An 18,843-nucleotide genomic window follows, 5' to 3' on the forward strand; every position below is an offset into this window, starting at 1 on the left:
TCTGTCCTCTTATCTGTACCACTCAGGTGTTGGGATTAGAGGTGCGTACCTTTGAACTAATTTATAGAAACCTGGGCATTGAAAACAGGACTCGATGTGTGTTAGGTTAGTCCTCCATCAACTTAGCTGTACCCAGAGCCTAAGTTCTTAGGCATTCTTCACATTGAAGCAAAGACTGGAAGTAACCACTTTACTGAGGGCTCCCGGTGTGAGTTCTTTGAGGTGTCTTCTCTATTGGATTCTGGTTGTGACCCTTTGACATGAACCCCATTGGAGGGCTTTGAAGGAAGAAGCACCTGCCTCACTTTACCCTGCTGCTGAGGTTGTTACTTTAGTCATGTTAATCTGTTAGATTTGCCCCCTTGTAATGAGGAAGTGACCTTTTAGAAGCTGCTTTGAGATTGACAGCAATGGGCTCTTGCTCATTTATTTTGGCATACATTGATTTTTTATTTTTACCTGAGTGAATTTTTTTCTTTAAAGGTTGGAAATATCCATTGGGATTTTAGTTTTTATTAATATAGTCAGTAGTTTGTCTTCAACACACAGGAAACTGAATTCTAGCCTAGACAGTGTGATGGCTCAGTAAGAATCTCGACTGTGAAGGCAGCAAGAATGGCCAGCAAATTGACATTCATAGGGAGAATTTTATCTTACTTCCCTTCCACTGCCTAGTAAATGGAGTATCCATGTTAGAAGAAAGGGAGGAATAGAAACAAGGTGAAATTCTTGTTTTGTTCATTTCTAGTAGTTATATTGAGAAAAATGTGGCTTAATGTCAGCTTCCTGTCACAGTTATGATTTTTCTGAAAATTCTGTTGACCTTTATAGTCTGTTCATGTGTTGGGCATTATAAAGCAATTAGAAAACTTGTTAACCTTTTTAACTGAAGTTAGAGATTATTTTCCCATGAGAAGACAGTTTAATAAAAGTAAGTTATAAGGCATATAGATTAATGTGTACACCACCCCCTTTGTTGTTGTTCATTGGGGTGGATGGCTTAGTTTGGCTTGGTAGTTGTGAAGTTAAAATCCAGTAGTTTGGGTATTTAGGCAAGTGCTCCTTCATTCAGCTCTCCCCACAGGTCTTTGCTTTCTTTAATGTTTAGAAACAAATGATTAAAATTCTTCGAGGTTCATGTTCATGACCAATGATAATGTTCTGCTTCCTCTTCCCTCTGGGCCACAGGTTTCTCCCAGGGATAGCCGTCATCTTTCTTCCTTTCTGTACATGTAGACTGGCCTTTCTACTGCAGACCTACTTAGTTCCTACAGAGTAGCAAGCTAACAGCCCCCAGAATCTTCATAATTTTCTAGTTTAGCTTTTCACATTGAGTTGACTCCATTTGCTTGTGCCTCTCAAAATTCCTGGAGAAGCACCTTTGCTTCCAGCCTGGGCTGGTCATTGGTTAGTGTCAGACAGAGGGAGGCTATATCCCTACTCCTTCAGCTGTGGTACAAATAAGACACATAGACATATGTGGTTGAGACTGCCCAGGCATCCTTCCTAAACCTTGGAGATGTTTGTTGCAAATTCTATGCTTCTGTTGTTCCCTCTTCCTGTCTGTGAGTAATAAACCTGCTTCATGTAATTCTGAGAATGGGGAAGTTCCCACTCCCCTTAACTAATTCAGCACCCAGTGACCAGTGGCTCACAAGTTCCTTCTTCTGTTTCCTGAAACATCCCTGTGCCTCTCTACTTGTAATCATGGTAAAGATACATACTATAAACTTGTGTTGTCTATGTCTGCTTCTGTGTGGGGAGGGGATTGAAGGGGGCACCTTCTCTGCCCATACTCTCAAAGTTCTAGTGGTTCATAATGAAAATAGAACCATAACTACTAGCAAAGAATTGTGAATTGTTAACTAACAGTGCATTGAACACTTGTTATGTCAGCTTCCTTCTATAGACCACAGCTTCTTAAACTGCCCATTGATGGCACTGTTTTGCTTAAGCAGCTTATGAAGTAGGTATACGATCAAATATTTATTGATAATAAACTATAAAGATGTTTGTTTTAAAACAAGTCTTTTGTATGCATATGGTCTTACCATTTATTAAAGATGAACATTTGCATACTAAAGAGATGGATATGCTTTTAAATTTTTTACATAAAATGATTAAATCTTGGCTGAGTATTTGGTACTGTGGGACATATAGGTTGTTCAACATTTTTCAGAATTGATGAGTATTTGATTTTATAAACATCAGTGCTGAGATCACCACTTCCCACAAATACACAAAATGACAGGTTTATGTTTAGAAACACTTCAGGAACTGTTGGAAATACTGTTTTAATCACAAGCCACAATTCATTTTAATTATTACTTATTTATTTTTGTGTAAAACTTTAGCCAGCAACCCAAATAGCTGTTTTTTAAAAGAAACATTATAACAGTGTGGCTGTACTCTGGCTCCCTCAGCTGTGGATGGGATTATACAGACATATACAGACATAGTTGAGACTCTGTCCTAGGTAGGTTTTCTGACCTCTGAGACGTGTCGGCTTGGTTGTTTTGTATCAAGCCTTGTTCTAGACCAGGGCTTCTTAAACACTTTCACTTAGTAGTGCCTTTTGCCCCAAAAGTATATTCAAAGATTCATTAATTTGATGGTTACATGCTGAGGAATAATAGGAAAATATTAACAGCCTTTGTGTTCCATAATTAAACTGTTATGTTTCTATAAGATAGTAAATTTTGTATGTATAGTGAAACCCCACAGTTCATAATGTACAACAGTTTCAAATTTGAGATGCAGTGTTCCTTGCATTTCATTGGTGACAGTGCAGTATGATGCTCTGTGTGCAGAACCAGGCTGCAGTAAAGTGCCCAGTGTAGCATAGCCAGAAACACTGGCACATCATGCGTTCGATTTTGAGTTCACTTTGATATTTGGGCATTCAGAATCCTATTAGTGTTAACAAGTTTTTCATGACCTCCACATTCTGTAACATGACCCCATATTCTGCAACAAGACCCCATCCACAGCTTAAGAAGTTGGGCTCTCTAAACTATTAACTACATATTTCTTCCCTGAGAGACCTTAGAGACTTGGGGGAGAATTGGCAGGCATAAAAATTATACTGCAGTGTTAGGTGTTAGACAGCACTGCACTTTATGGGGCAGAATTCCTGAGGAGGCATGTCTGTGCAAAGCCTTAAGCAGCGACTGACATGTTAAGAGTAGATAAACCACAAGGAAAGGCTGCTTGAGCTGGGTCTCCATGCTTTCTTGCCTTCTGCCTGCTGGTGGTCCATGTCTGCAGTGTAGGTATGAGAGGAGAAAAACAGAAGAATGTTGTGTACTTCGTGATTTAGAGAAGAAATGAAATTGGGCCACTAGTACAAACCACCAGAGGAATTCACAGCTTCTGAGAAACCACATTTAAACAAACAAAAATAGTGAAGTGAATCTATTTTGTTTAGCCTAGTATCTACATTACCCTATGGAAAGGTAGTCTGTGTATGCCAGCTATCCCCTGCTGTGACAGAACACCTGACATAGCCTGAAGGAGGAAAGGCTGTTTTGATTATATTCTTGGAGACCTTTAGTCCATATTATTTGGTTCTTATCCGGGGCCTTACAGTGAGTCAACACAGTTCACAGTAAAGGAAATTACTTACCTTAAGGAGATCAGGAAGCAAGTGCAGGGCTGTGAAGTTGGGGAGGGGGGAGATAAAAATTGTTCAGCTGACATTTCAGTGTTTCTCCTGTGAGGCAGGTGTACTCCAGGAATTGAACCCATGATAGACCAAGTAATGGTCATTCACCCTGGTGAACCAGACAGGTTTTTAAGGCTGCTTTAGGGTTTATGATGTTGTGATTAAACATCACGACTAAAAGTAACTTGGGGAGGAGAGAGGGTCTGTTTGGCTTAGGCTTCCACATCATTGTTCCTCGTGGAAGGAAGTCAGGATAGGAACCTGGAGACAGGAGCTGATGCAGAGGACATGGAAGTGTGCTGCTTACTGGTTTGTTCTTCATGGCTTGTCCAGCCAGCAACTTGGGGAGGAAAGAGTTTATTATCTTCTAACTCTCAGGTTGTTCATGCTCCATGACTGAGGGAAGTCAGACCAGAAATCTGGAGGCAGGGACTAAACCAGAGACCATGGAGGAATGCTGCTTACTGGCTTGCTCTTCGTGGCTTGCTGCTTTCTCCCACAATCCAGGACCACCTGCCTAGGGGAGGCACCACCACAGTGGGCTGGGTCCTCCCAAAGCAATCATTAATCAAGAAAATTCCCCTACAGACTTACATGTAGGTTAGTGTAATGGAGGTACTTTCTCAATTGAGGTTCCTCTTCCCAGATAAATCTAGCTTGTGCCAAGTTGGGAGACCGACGAGGACAGTATTACATTGGAAGAGTGGTAGACTCTAAGGAGAAGTGACAGGGAGTCTTGAGAAAAAGCAGTAATGTGATATTAGGGAAGCAAGAGAAAAGTCTGTTTGAAGAAGGACTTTTAAGCCAGCAGATTTAAAACAAAGCTGAGGAGACATGAAAGGGTGGGGTAGGGGTGGGGGGCCTCAGGAGTTACATGGGCCATGGAAGCATGAATGCTGCTGGTGACTTAGACCAAGGTCCTTGGCAGTCATGATTGCAGCATGTTGGGGTAGTATCAAACTCAAGAAAGCTATGGTGGGTATCTATTCGTAAGAGCTTCATGGAAGTAGGGATGGAGGGCTCTTCTGATAGATAATGGGCACTTGGGTTATCATCTGTCTTAAGATAGAAGTTTTAAGTGTTGCAAAAGTGATTTAGAATGGGAGAAATGGAAGAGTTCAAGGGTTGATAATTCATAAAAGGAAAGTATAGATGGAATTCTTAATACAGGAAGGGCAACCAGGTGGAGATTCTCTACCAGTAAAAGAGCAGATTGTTTCCCAGTAATTTTAATAGACGGCATCTGCAGTCTGTAGTAGTTTTTAGAAAGTACATATTCATTAAAATGTATCTGTAAATTGGGGTTGGTTAGATGGACTGTCCAGTTCACACTGAGTATTGTTTTCTTCATAACTAAATATTTTAACTTTGTGTGTTCAAACTTGCAGTTTGAGGATTGGAAATGATAGCATTCCTCAGTCCCTGTCTCTGTGAGGATGGAGTCCTATTCCAGGCATTGGAAAGGGCAAGATTACCATTAACAAGACACACCTGCCTAGGTCATCCTTTATTCTCAGACTTCCCTTCTCACAGTCATTGACAAGAAGCCTGGGCATAACCCAGGTCTGTGTGTCCCAAATTCCAGATGTGTTGTCACTTCTTTAGTAAGGCATTCCTAGAATATTGTGTGTATGGTTGCTTGTACCCACCCTTACCCAGATTTTTCCAGATAAGGTGCTTTTTGTTCCCGTGTTGTGACTGTGAAACTGGCCACTTGTGCTTCCTCTCTCATGATGTCATCACTCTCCTATGATAACCCTGGATCTCCAGTCCCTTTCTCAAATCCTTGCCATTTTTATTGCAGTTGCATCTACTATGACTGCAACTTCTGAGTGATTTTTATCACCATCATCATTACTGTTGTGTTGTTATTTTGTCCCCTCCCTCTGTTTGTTCTTCACACACCCTGGCTTTTGTGCAGAAGGTTGGCTGTGTGCAGATCTTGCTCAGTAATCAAGAGTTGCTTTCCCAAGGCTTGAGAACTAATGGGAACTAATGGGTCAGCCCCAGTAGGTTGATTGCCTGGCCTTCTCTTCTTTTTGCCTCCTTTTAATCATAGCCAGCTGTTCCTGATTCTTTGTTGATGGAAAGAGATGCCTTTCCATCCCAATTTCCTATAGGAAAATGATTCTGAAAGAGAAAGTAACTTTATCTCTGTGATAAACAAATGACTTCTAGGGAAATCTGAACTCTGCAGGACTCTCTTAAGCTAAGTATCTTCCCAGATATTTTTAGAAGTAAAGCAGGATATGAAATGTGAGTACATTGGTCAGATAAATATAGCTTTTAACATGGTCTTCCAAGTTTGCATATTGAATTAGTAATGTTTACTTTGTGGGGGCATCTTGGCTTTTTCAAATGTAAGGGTGATTTCTTGCTTATTAAATCATTTTGCTATGACATTTAACTGGAGTTATAAAAACTAATTGTACAGCTTTATTAAAAATAGGTAAAATATCTTTCTAAAATGATACCAAGCCTATCTTAACAATCCATTCTCTAAAGTCATACAAATGGTGAATTTTATGTACTTAATTTGTCTGTAGCACTGGGAATGGATTCTCAAGCCTCCAGCTTGACAGGCAAGCACCTTACCACTAAGCTTCATCCTCAGGCCTATAAGGAGCGATTTTTATCTTGGCAACTTCAAGACCTTTTAATTTCCCCAAGTACCTGAAATTATTTGCATTATTTATTATAATGCATTTTTCAGAAACATCTTTTTGTCATTGACAATGTCTTTGAAGTAATGTTTCTGTACTTCTCTTATAGTTTGCCCTTTTGTGCTTCACAGATCCTGTATGCAAAAGCTATTTGCTGATGGTAGAACATTTTACTTGTTTGTGCCTCTGGGTCATCAGTAACACAATAAGGTCTGAAAACAAGCAACTTCCTCCTGGATTAACCTGACCAACAGTGAATCCAAACTCGAATTCTGTGGTTCCCTCTCAATGTCTTATATGTCTATAGTCTGTTGTCTGTCTATCCCTGCTGCCTGTGAATTATGCCTATGTCTGATATATGAATTTGTGCATGATCCTCATATGAGTGTTTGTGTATGTATGCCCAAAGTCTGTCCAATGCGTGTCCCGAACAGAGCGTTTGAACAACTTATAAAATATAGTATGGGAAAGGGATGAGAGATTGTTTACAGAAATTTTTAACAGTTTTACTAGGGAAGAACTTATTTGACTGACCCACCTGATCCAGAACAGCTTTTAAAACTGTAAACAGGTACTGTCAACTTATATCCATATGTTACTTTCAACATCTATTGGTTATTTGCTATAAAAGTTGGTTTTCAAACAGTTGACTGCTTTCATCAAATGATCACCACAACATATATATACACACATGTATTACTCTTGGTCAAGACATTGGAAAAATGCATAACTTAAGGTTAATACAGTCTGTTCCTTCCACAGTATCTTGCCTTAAAATTCCCCTGGTATTATGAAGAAGTGGTCAGAATTATAGCCAGGTTTTACTTTAATACTGCTGGCTTACTATCATTATAGATTAAAGTTTTATTTTTGAGTACTTTAGATTTAAATATTGCTGGGCATGGTGGCACATGCCTTTAATCCCAGCACGCAGGAGGCAGAGGCAGGCAGAACTCTTTGAGTTTCTGGCCAGCCTGGTCTACAGCATGAGTTCCAGGACACCCAGGGCTACACGGAGAAACTCTGTCTCAAAAGCCCCCCCCCCCCAAAAAAAAGCAAATCTTAAATATATACTTTAAAAATCGTTACTGTATAATGGTAGAATTTTTGTGCTGATAAATGTAGGGACTAGTTCTTTATTTTTTTTCTTTAAATTTATTAATTTTACATCCTGACCACAGTTCCCCTCCCTCTCCTCCTATTCCCTTCACCCCAACCTTCCCTGTGCACCCCCATCTGTTTCTATTCAGAAAAAGGCAGGCCTCTCATGGATATCAACAAAACATGGCATATCAAGTTGCAGTAAGACTAAGTATCTCCCCTTGTATTAAGACTGGGCAAGGTGACCCAGTATGAGGAATAGGATCCAGAAAGCCAGCAGAAGAGTATAATTAGGCTTTTTTTTTTTTTCAGAATCACTGGCTTTTTAGTTCACTGGCTTTTCAGTTCTCCTTTTTGGGATTCTGCTAATCCTATAATCTTTGAAGTTGGAGCTATGGATTATGAAATATATTTGAGAAAATAGTGAGGCTGTGTGTTAAGAGGTTCTTAAGCCCTTCCTTCTCATAGCTTTATACTAATATGTCTCTACCCATGAGAGCTGTATGTAATACTATAGCATGAAATAGAACTGTGAATGATAAAATGAAACAGAATCTAGTACAGACACTTCTCACCACTAATTAGTTATCTGAAGCTTATGACAGTTTTCATTGCCATTATTTAGTAGATACTCATCTCCAAAAATAGGGGCTTACCTGCATCCTTTATGGATATTTCTGTGAATAGAAAGAAAATGTATGACAGGTTGGGTGATGAGGGGGAGCATCTTTACCTTCAGCTGGGAGGATCAAGAGGTTAGCCTGGGCAACATAATGAGACTGTCTCCAAAGAAGAGAAAAATTTGTGTTACACAATTAAGGTAGTACTTAGTATATAGCAGGTGATGATGTGATGTTTAAACTACTTTTCCTGGGATGAGACTTTAAAATATCATAGAAATGTTTTTTGACTATACCATACTTACTTTTTGAATGTAAACAGTCCTTTGCTTTGTGTTTAGTGTTTAAAATTGGTATATTCCTGGAGAGATAGCTCAGCAATTTGGAGCACCTGACTGCTCTTCTAGAGGACCTGGGTTTGATTCCCACACCCACATGGTGACTTACAACATCTCTAACTTAAGTTCCAAGGGATCCAACAACTTCTTCTGGCCTCCACAGGCACCAGGCACACGTGTGGTATACAGACTTACATATAGGCAAAACACCCACAAACATAAAGAAAAACATCATTATAGTGCACGTCTTTTTGAGGGGGGCAGGAGGAAGAAACAGGTAAATCTCTGAGTTTGATGTTAGCCTGGTCTACATAGCAAATCTGAGGACAGGTAAGGTTATGGCACTCTGTCTAAACAAACAAACAAAAATCATTATAAAAGCTTGAGAAAAATGCAATTTATGATTAACTTATAGCAATCTAGCAATAAAAAGACTATATAAAACATTTTAAATTTATTTTTTCTTTTTACTAAAAATACCTGCATTACAGCAATCTATAAAGATTGTTGTCTAAGCCAAAATTTCCTTTTATACACCCGGAGAAGAACATTTTATTAACATATTTATTTCAACTTCATTCCCCAAACAGGATAGGTAAATGGTGAGGAGTACATAATTATGGCTCAGTTATAGAGAAAATTTTATTTCCCTGGCATTAAATTGTGTAGCTGAGGTTTCTGTGTGTTTCAAGTTATGTAGGTGAAATTAGTGTGTTCAAAACTGTCATAGCAGGCTGAACAGCTGAACAGTCAAGAATATGTGCTGCCCTCAGAGAGGACTCAAGTTCAGTTTCCAGCACGTATGGTGGGAGGACATACTTGTAATTAAAAATTAAAAATTGTATTTAGAAAGTTTCTTGTGGAAGCAGCCACTGCTCCTGTTGTCTTCAGAAGACACTGTTCCTTGCTAGTCGACGTTGTGGCATGTGGTGGCAGAGTGAGGCTCTTCATGAACCTTGACCCTCCACCCCAACTGAGAAACCACGGCCAGTCGATGGCTTCTGTAGTGTTGGGATCTTTTCAGGATATGCGCCCTAGTAGGTCAACCACCCTCTCTGGTCAGATCTGCCCCCCCCCAACCTGGGAGTATATAGGCAGCACATCTTGGACTCAATGGGTTATTGAAGAAAACAGAACAGGAAGTTGGGGGAGTGGTGAGACAAAGGTGGGTCTGGGAGGAGTTGGGGGAGGAGTAGGAGGGTGAATATGATCAAAATACATTGTATGATACTCTGAAAAATAAAAATATTTTAAAATTTCGAATCCATTTTAAAAACTGTCATAGTATCTTCAAATTTGTTGTTTTTTATTTAAAATAATATCCCTTTAAGCAGCTAGGTATACTGTGAAGGTATGACACATAATTGTGACATAGTGAAGGCATATGACCTGGGCTTCTTGAAGCTCCAAAAGTAGAACCCCAGTAGCTCATCTCACCATGGTTAATCACAGCCTTATAGGAGCAACAACAACAAAAAGTTTCCAGTATTTCTTATCTGATATAAAGTCTTATGGAGCATAAGTTGTATTGTGTTGAGTTTGTTTCCTCTGGGTTGCGCATGGCTCTCTTGAATTAGAGTAACTATGAACAACCTGCTGGACACCCTCATGGGAAGTCATATTAGCATTTTCTTTTACGGGTGTGGGTAGAAGGTATTGCTCAAGAGGCTCAGATGCCTTCGTGAGATCCTGCCATGTTCCAATCCTCCCCAAATCCTGAACAACAAAAACTCAGGAGACAGGAAAGGGAACATTGATAGATTTATTTTTCTTTTGAGAAAGGGTTTTACTCTCTAGCTTTGCTGGCGTGTAACTATATACAGACAAGACTTGCCTTAGATGCTTGAAGATCTTCCTGTTTCTGCTTCTCAAGTACTGGGATTAAATGTATGCACCACCGTGTTCAGGGAGTTGACCTCTGTGTCATACTTCCAGGTCATGAACCCAGTGAATGATTCTTAGGCACTTCATATGTTTGAACAAATGAGAGAAGTAGGGACAGAACACCTTTCTCATCCAAGTCTGTGCCTGACGCCATATGGACACAGGAAAGGAGCAAAGAGAAAGCTGTGTGTGAGTTTGTCAGAACAATTCGCCTTTGCTATACTTCAGTACTCTCACTTTGTCACAGTCAGCTGACTGGGCTCCTTTACTCTCCCCACATGGGAATTGGGGGCAGGTGAGGAGAAGCTTTTGTCATCCTTTGTTTCTGGCAGCAGTTGGTGGCAATCGCAGATAGCTGCAAGCAACAGCACAGGACACCTCATGCTTACAGCTTTGAACTAGGCTGTGGGACCTTTAGCCCCATGGTGGTGTTAAAATCTTGTGCAGTCAGAGAAGTGAGAGTCCCTAGCCCACTTCCTGGGCCACAGGTGTCATAGATCCTTGACCTTTATGGCCAGGCAGTCTTTAGAATTCTTGAAGCAGGCAGGGCCTTTAGTTCCTTGTCCTTCACTCTTAACAGCCTTCTGTTCTTTAGCTTCAGTGCTCAAGCCTCTCTTGCCTTCTGTTTACTTCTGCTTTTCTTAGTTGTTTTTGCCACTTCTGGGCCATTACCTGGCTACTGTAGAGAATATTACAGTACGTCTACTGCTGCAGCTCCCTTCTTTCATGTCGTATCAGGAGCTAAGCTTACATGACTGAAGAGATCAAAAGCAGACAGAAGGTCACTTGAGAATTATTGAGCCTAATATTGCACTACCAGTGTCGCTCAGGAAGGTGCCGCTCCCAAAATGATCCAACAGCTTCCATATAGGGTGTTTTGTATCAACCAGAGAAGACTTCTGTGCAAATAAATGAAAGACTATTCATACCTTTATGACATTGTTCCTTGAATGTACCAGTTACAATAGACTCCACACTGTTCATCAGAGGATGTACCTTCCCTCTGACCTTGGTGGACATTATTATAGGATCATCGAAATTGCAATGGCACTTGTGATTGTGAAGACCTCAGCAAAAGGTCTTACAAAGTCATGTCTGTGAGTCGGCCTTTATGTACATTAGACATTACTTATTCTTTGTTGGAAATAATAACTTCATTGTAAGCATTATGTCAGAGTAGTTCTTTGACGATAAGAATAATACATTCTTTAGCATCCCAACAGAGCACTTTTATATGGTACCCAAAGATTGTTTCCAGGTGGTGCTCACAAAATAAGTAATTGAGTAACCAATTGATGCAGTAGAAAGTGGGGAGGATGTCTCTGATCCTGACCCTGGACTCCCTGGCTGGGCCATGTGCCTCACAGTGTCTGCTTTAGTCCTTGCAGAAAGATGTACCCTCTAGTCTCATGATTGTGGTGGGAGGTAGTTCAAGTGCAAAGTCATCTCCTGATTCTAAACTCAAACTTTTCTTTTTTACTGGTGGAAATATAAATCTACGGGGTCTTTGAAAATAATTTCTTTTCCTTATTAGTTGATTATAAAAAAAGGTTGGGGGCAGTTTTTGTGGGGGGTAAAGAACAGACCAACAACTCTGTCTCAGTGGTTTCTGTGTATGATTTTAAGCTATACACATATTGTAGGTACATGTTCAATTTCTTTTCCTTCATACTACCTAAAAATGACTTATGTTGTTCAAGCAGGTTTTGAACTCAGTCTTTCTTTCTGCTTCAGCTTACTGAGTGCTATGATTGTAGGCTTGTACCTCCATGTCCAAACTGTTAGATTCCTAAAGGATCTAAACAGTTTGGAGACCATCAGTCTAAGTCACTTGTCCCATCTGTAGAAAGAGAAAACTGTTCCTTAGCCCCTGTGATAGCTGTGGATTTAATTCTCTGGTCTTTGTGTAGGTTTAAGGCTGCACTAATGCATAGTGGAGTTCGATCCTGTTAAGAGTTCTGATTCTTGATGTTATTGTCAGGTTTTATTTTCATTGTTCCTGTGTTCACTCCAGGCTATACATGTCTATGTTTTCTAACACTATTTTCCTGTATGAAGCCCCTTGGAATCATAGGTTTTTTGCTAAACTCAGATTGCAGATGCAGTAGTAAGCTCTTCATGTAAGCAGGGATGTCTACTGTCCCAATGACATTTTGTGAAGAACTTTCTGTGTGGACCATAACTTTTTTGTATGTGAAAATAGGTAGCATTCCTGTAGCACATAAGCTTTTGAAAGCTGGGAAAGTATATGTTCCAGGGGTTATTTCATTAGTAAGTTTTGAGTCTTGACAGTGATTCTGTGTATTGAAGTTCTAATTTGTCATACTACCATGTACTTGTTTTCTAGGGAATATCTTGGCAAACAACTCCAGTCAGAGCAGCCTCAGACTGCTGCCGCCCGGAGCTGAGCTGGCCTCTTCAGCTTTTCTGCACCTCCGATGGACCACTGGAGTGAGAACCTCAGTCCTTAGGGTCAAAAATGAATAGTTTTTATTTCAATGATAATTTCTGTTGTATAGCTTTTTGCAGTGGTAATTCCTGGGGTAATAAAGGTGTTTGCTTGTTAAGTTGTATAAAAGTAGGTGCTGTCTATCTAGGAAAATATTATTGTTACATACATTGCTTATAATTTCTGTATTTATTGTTCTCTGGAAATAAATATAATTAAAGGATTCTCACTCCAAATATGTTGTTTCATTTTGGTTATTCCTTATGTGGACTTTCAAAAAAGTCTTTTATTCTATTTCAAATCAAAATTAGGAGAATTATTCCCAAGTAATGATGGGAAGTAAATGTTTTGAAATGATCACTGATCCTCCCTCCTGCCCTCCCCTTCTCCCCCTCTCTCCCTCTCCCCCTGCATGGTATTTCATCAAGTAATAAAATGTATGTCCTGAGAATTACATCTTTAGGCAATTAGTTATTGTGTAAACATCACATTTTCACCAGCATGGTCAAAATCAGTCTCTTGACCTGGCTCCTTAGCGCAATGGAGACAGTGAAGATGGGGTGATAAGTAGAAGGAATACACTTTAATATAAGGATAAAAACAGCAAATAAATAGGTACCATGATTGTTTGCTAACCACTGTCAGTTTTGTGTACTGTACATAATTGTGTTGCGTTTTTACATTGCTATGGGTCAGCACTTCACTCTTCTTGTGGGGCATCATAGGTTAGGAAAGCTGTGTGCTGTATTAATCAAGACAGCTATAACCTCTCTTTGTGTAGGACATTTTAACTCCATTCTGATTTTATGGGATTATCATGTATATGCAGTAAATTACATAGTGAATGGCTAAATTTTAGAACCCTGAGTGAATTTTTATTATATTTTATTTCTTTTTTCCCTCAATATATGTATTTATTTAAATTAGAAACATGAATGCTTCACATGTCAATCCTGGCTCCCTCTCCCAGCCCTCCTTCCTTGTCCCTCCACCAGCCCCCCCAAGCCCCTCACTCAATCCCCACATCATTCTCCAGGAAGGGTGAGGCCCTCGGGGGGATCTCCAAAGTCTGTCATTTCATCCAGGGCAGGACCTAGGCCCTTCCCCATGTGTCCAGGCTGAGAGAGCATCCCTCTATTTGGAATGGGCTCCCAAATATTATTCATATACCATGGTAAACACTGATCTACTACCCAAGGCCCCAGTGATTTCTGTGGCCTCCTCACTGAGACTACATTCATGGAGTCTGGATCAGTCCCCTGTTGGCCTCTCAGCCATCAGTCTGGGATTCAAGAGCTCTCCCTTATCTGGTCAGCTATCTTTGTGGGTTTCACCATCATGGTCTTGACCCATTTGCTCATTACTCCTCCATCTCTGTCACTGGGTTCCAGGAGCTCAATTCAGTGTTTAGCTGTGGGTATCTGTCTCTGCTTCCATAAGTCACTGGATAAAGGTTCTAGGATGGCATATAAGGTAGCCATCAACCTTATCATCAGGGAGGAGCTATAAATGTACTCTCTCCACTATTGCTTAGTTTGCCAGTTGGTGTTATCCTTGTAGATCTCTGGAGATTCACTAGTGTTAACTCTCTCCTCATTCCTATGATGACTCAATCTATTAAGGTATCGCTCATCCTGCTCTCTTCTGTTCTTACCTCGACTCAACCTTCCTGCTCCCCCGTACCTTCTTCTCATGTCCTCTTATCTCCCTCCCTTTCCTAGATCCCTCTCCTCTCTCCCAATGTTCCCAATCTGCTCAGGAGATCTTGCCTCATTCCACTTCTCTGGGGTATCATGCATCTCTCTTGGGAACCTGTTTCCCAGACTCACTGTCACTGGGATTGTAGGCTGACACTCCCCTGATCCATATCTAAAATCCATATATGAGTGAGTACATACCATGTTTGTCTTTTTGTGACTAGGTTACCTCACTCAGGATGGTTTCCTCTAGTGCCATCCATTTGCCTGCAAATTTCAAGATTCCATTGTTTTTCTCCGCTGAGTAGTACTTCATTGTGTAAATGTAAGACATTTTCTCTATCCACTCTTCAGTTGTGGGGCATCTAGGTTGCTTCCAGGATCTATCTATTACATATAATGCTGCTATGAACATAGTGGAACAGACATCCTTGTTGTATGAATGGGCATCTTTTGGGTATATGTCTAAGAGTGGAATTGCTGGGTCTTGTGGTATACTGAGTCACATTTTCCTGAGGAACTGCCATACTGATATCCATAGTGGCTGTACGAGTTGGCACTCCCACCAGCAGTGGAGGAGTGTTCCCCTTTCTCCACATCCTTTCCAGCACAAACTGTCATTGGTGTTTTTTATTTTAGCCATCCTGATAGGAGTAAGATGATATCTCAGAGTTGCTTTGATTTGAATTTCCCTGATGGCTAGGGATGTTGAGCACTTTCTCAAGTGTCTCTCAGCCATTTTATACTCTTCTATTGAGAATTCTCTATTTAGTTCAGACCCCCACTTTTTAATTGGATCCTTTGGTGTTTTGGAGACTTATTGTGTTCTTTGTAAATTTTGGGGATCAGATGTGGGGTTAGTACATATCTTTTCCCAATCTGTCAGGTGCCTTTTTGTCTTGCTAACTGTGTCTTTTGCCTTACAGAAGCTTCTCAGTTTCAGGAGGTCCCATTTATTAATTGTCGATCTCAGTGTTTGTGCTTCTGGTGTTAATGTTGAGGAAGGTGTCTCCTGTATCAATTGGTTCAAGGGTACCTCCCACTTGCTCTTCTAACAGGTTCAGTGTGGGTGGATTTATGTTGAGGTCTTTGATCCATTTGGACTTAAGTTTTGTGCATGGCAATAGACATGGATCTATCTGCAGTCTTCTAGATGCCAATATCCGGTTATGACAGCACCGTTTGGTGAAGATGCTATCTTTTTTCCATTGTATAATTTTAGCTTCTTTTTCGAAAATCAGCTGTTCATAGATTTGTGGATTAATCTCAGGGTGTTCAATTCAGTTCTGTTGGTCTACCTGTCTATTTTTGTGCCAATACCAAGCTGTTTTCAGGACTATAGCTTTATAATAGAGTTTGAAGTCAGGGATAGCGATGCCTCCAGATGTTGCTTTGTTGAACATGGTTGTCTTGGCTATCCTGGGTTTTTTGTTTTTCTATATAAAGTTGACAATTGTTCTTTCAAGGTCTGTGAAGAATTGTGCTGGGATTGCTGGGATTTTGGTGGGATTGCATTGAATATGTAGATTGCTTTTGGCAGGATTGCCATTTTTACTACATTGAACCGACCTATCCAAGAGCATGGGAGATCTTTCCATTTTCTTGTGTCTTCTTTAATTTCTTTCTTTAAAGACTCAAAGTTCTTTCGATACAGGTCTTTCACTTGTTTGGTTAGCGTTACCCCCAGGTATTTTATGTTGTTTGTGGCAATTGTAAAAGGTGATGTTTCTCTGATTTCTTTCTCAGCCCTTTTATCATTTGTATATAGTAGGGCTACTAATTTTCTTGAGTTGATCTTGTATCCTGCCACTTTGTTATCTTATTGCTTGTTCCTGATTTTATGATCCAGCACCCCTTCATGATAAAGACCCGCCCACACAGGAAAGACTTCAGCCCTCCCAGGCCCCAAACTCTGGCAATCCCAGCTTCAGGAAAAGCATCAGCCCTTCCAGACCCCAACCTCCGGCAATCTCATAGATGAAGCAGAGAAGACAGACCTTAAAAATTATTTTATGAAGATGATAGAGAACCTCAAAGAGGAAATGAGGAAATCCCTTAAAGAAATAGAAGAAAAAACAAACAAATCCATGAAGTGGGGGAAAAATTCAAGAAATAAATCTCTCAAAGAATCTAAAGAGTATCAAGAAAAAAACAAATGAAGGAAACAACTCAAACAGTTGAAGGATTGAAAACTGAAATAGAAATAATAAAACAGAACAAGGGGATGCTGGAAATAGAAAAGCTGGGTAAAGGATAAGGAACTACAGATGCAAGTATCACCAATAGAATACAAGCGATAGAAGAGAGAATGTTGGGTGTTGAAAACTCATTAGAAGATATACAGTCATCAACCAAAGAAAATCTCAAAACCAACAAATACTAACACAAACTATCCAGGAAATATGGGACACCATGAAGAAGCCAAACCTGAGAATAATAGGTATAGAAGAAGGCAAAGAAATACAGCTCAAAGGTACAGAAAATATATTCAACAAAATCATAGAAGAAAACTTCCCTTACCTAAAGAAGCATTTGTCTATGAAAATACAAGAATCTTACAGAAAACCAAGTAGGCTGGACCAGAAAAAGAAGTCACCTCGCCATATAATAATCAAAACATTAAACCTACAGAATAAAGAGAAAATATTAAGAGCAGCTAAAGAAGAAGGCCAAGTAACATATAAAGGCAGACCTATCCGAATTACACCTGACTTCTCAATGGAAACGATGAAAGCCAGAAGATCCTGGACACATGTCCTACAAACGCTAAGGGAACAAGGATGTCAGCCCAGACTACTATATCCAGCAAAGCTTTCAATTACCATAGATGGAGAAAAAATATTCCATGACAAAGCCAGATTTAAACAATACGTGTCCATGAATCCAGCTCTACAGAAAGTGCTAGAAGGAAAACCTAGACCCAACAAAGATAATTACACTCACAAAGACACAGGCAATAGATAATCCCACTTTACCAAACACCAAAAGAAAAAGGGAGGAGAAACTACACAAAATAACTTCACTACCAATAAATCAAGCACAAACAAGAATCATCAATCAATGGTCATTGATATCCCTCAATGTCAACGGCCTCAACTTGCCTATAAAAAGACACAGACTAGCAGAATGGATAGGAAGACAGAACCCATCCTTCTGCTGCATACAAGAAACATCTCAATATCAAAGACAGATGTTACCTCAGAGTAAAGGGTTGGGGTTGCAGCACTCTCACTTCAGGATGGTGCAACCACCTGTAAGTCCTGATTGGCACTGTACTCACAAGCACATACCATATACATATAAATAAAAATTAAAACTTTGCAAAAATATGCCTCTAGGGTAGAGAGTTTAACATTACAATAAGTAGGGTCTGAGTGGCTCTGGCTGGCTTAGACTGATTCTTTTGTACCTCTTTGGAGAGCCTAAAGTTGAACGAAACTGAACGTGAAGGACTGTAGCAGTTTCTCACCTCCCAAACAAGGGCAGCTGCAACATCTCTGTTTTCCCGCCTCTTTTTAGGAACATGCATCTAGCCAGTAGAACCGGGTCCCTGGTATTTCAGGTTAGCTCAGGTCAGTAGAGGAATAATGTGGCAAGTCCTGTGATTATGTCAATAAAACACTGTTGGGCCAATAGGGAACCAAGAAAAGTGGGACACAGATAGTCGAGATGTAATGCCATGGGGTAGGAAGCCTGGAAACCTCTCCGGTAAAAGAAACACTTAGATTAACAATTATGTGGTAATTACTTAAGTCAGAGTTAGCCAGTAAGAAACAAGCAAGGCCAACAGCTTCATAATTAATATAGCCTCCTGTGTGTTTATTTGGGACTGTTGCAGCTCTAGAACCAAGCTGGCGGAAAGGCTTCTCTCAAAGGAAAAGGCTTCCCTTTACAGATGAACACTCTTCAAGAATCACAAAACTGGTGAATGCCTGAGGCCAACCTCTCAGTAAACATGGACTCAGAAGTCTTGGACAATCCGGCCGCCAACAGGCTTCTTTCTGTGACAAGCCAATTTTTTTTTCCTTTTTCTTTTGTTCGTAAATGAGATTTTATTTTTATTTTGACTGTTGCTTTTAATCTTTGAGAAATTGATATATACAATGTATTTTGATCATATTTACTTCCCAAACGTTTCTACCACCAACTTCTGGATTCTAGAGCCCATGCCACCCTCCCAACTCTTTAAACAAACAAAAAGGCAACAGTCCAATTAGTGCTGCTCATGTATGCACAATGTGGGGCCATATACCCGATTGTGGCTAGTCCTATTTTGTTCACACCCAAAATAAAATTGAGTCTCTTCCAAGGCCATCCACTGCCACTAGCGCCTCAGCCAGTGGGGGCTTATGTGCCCCTCCCCCACTAGTGCTGGAATGGTGAAATGGTGACTGGCTTGGTCTTGTGTAGGCAGCCACAGCTGCCTT

The 18,843-nt window shown here is 40.2% G+C and overlaps 1 protein-coding gene across 3 annotated transcripts in view; it reads left to right on the top strand.

The window, feature by feature from the left end:
• Atp6v1h (ATPase H+ transporting V1 subunit H) overlaps positions 1-12,955 on the top strand; it is an 88,872-nt gene extending 75,917 nt beyond the window's left edge. For all 3 annotated transcript variants that reach the window (XR_002381394.2, XM_005085931.4, XM_013125126.3), the window contains one exon: positions 12,618-12,955. Coding sequence is in view for 2 of the 3 variants with exons in the window: in XM_005085931.4 (XP_005085988.1) it covers positions 12,618-12,678 (61 nt within the window). In the remaining variant the exon portion in view is untranslated. The remainder of the gene's footprint in view (positions 1-12,617) is intronic.
• The last annotated feature ends 5,888 nt before the right edge of the window (positions 12,956-18,843 follow it).

Source organism: Mesocricetus auratus, unplaced genomic scaffold (genome assembly GCF_017639785.1).
Source record: "Mesocricetus auratus isolate SY011 unplaced genomic scaffold, BCM_Maur_2.0 Super-Scaffold_6730, whole genome shotgun sequence".
Taxonomy (NCBI): domain Eukaryota; kingdom Metazoa; phylum Chordata; class Mammalia; order Rodentia; family Cricetidae; genus Mesocricetus; species Mesocricetus auratus.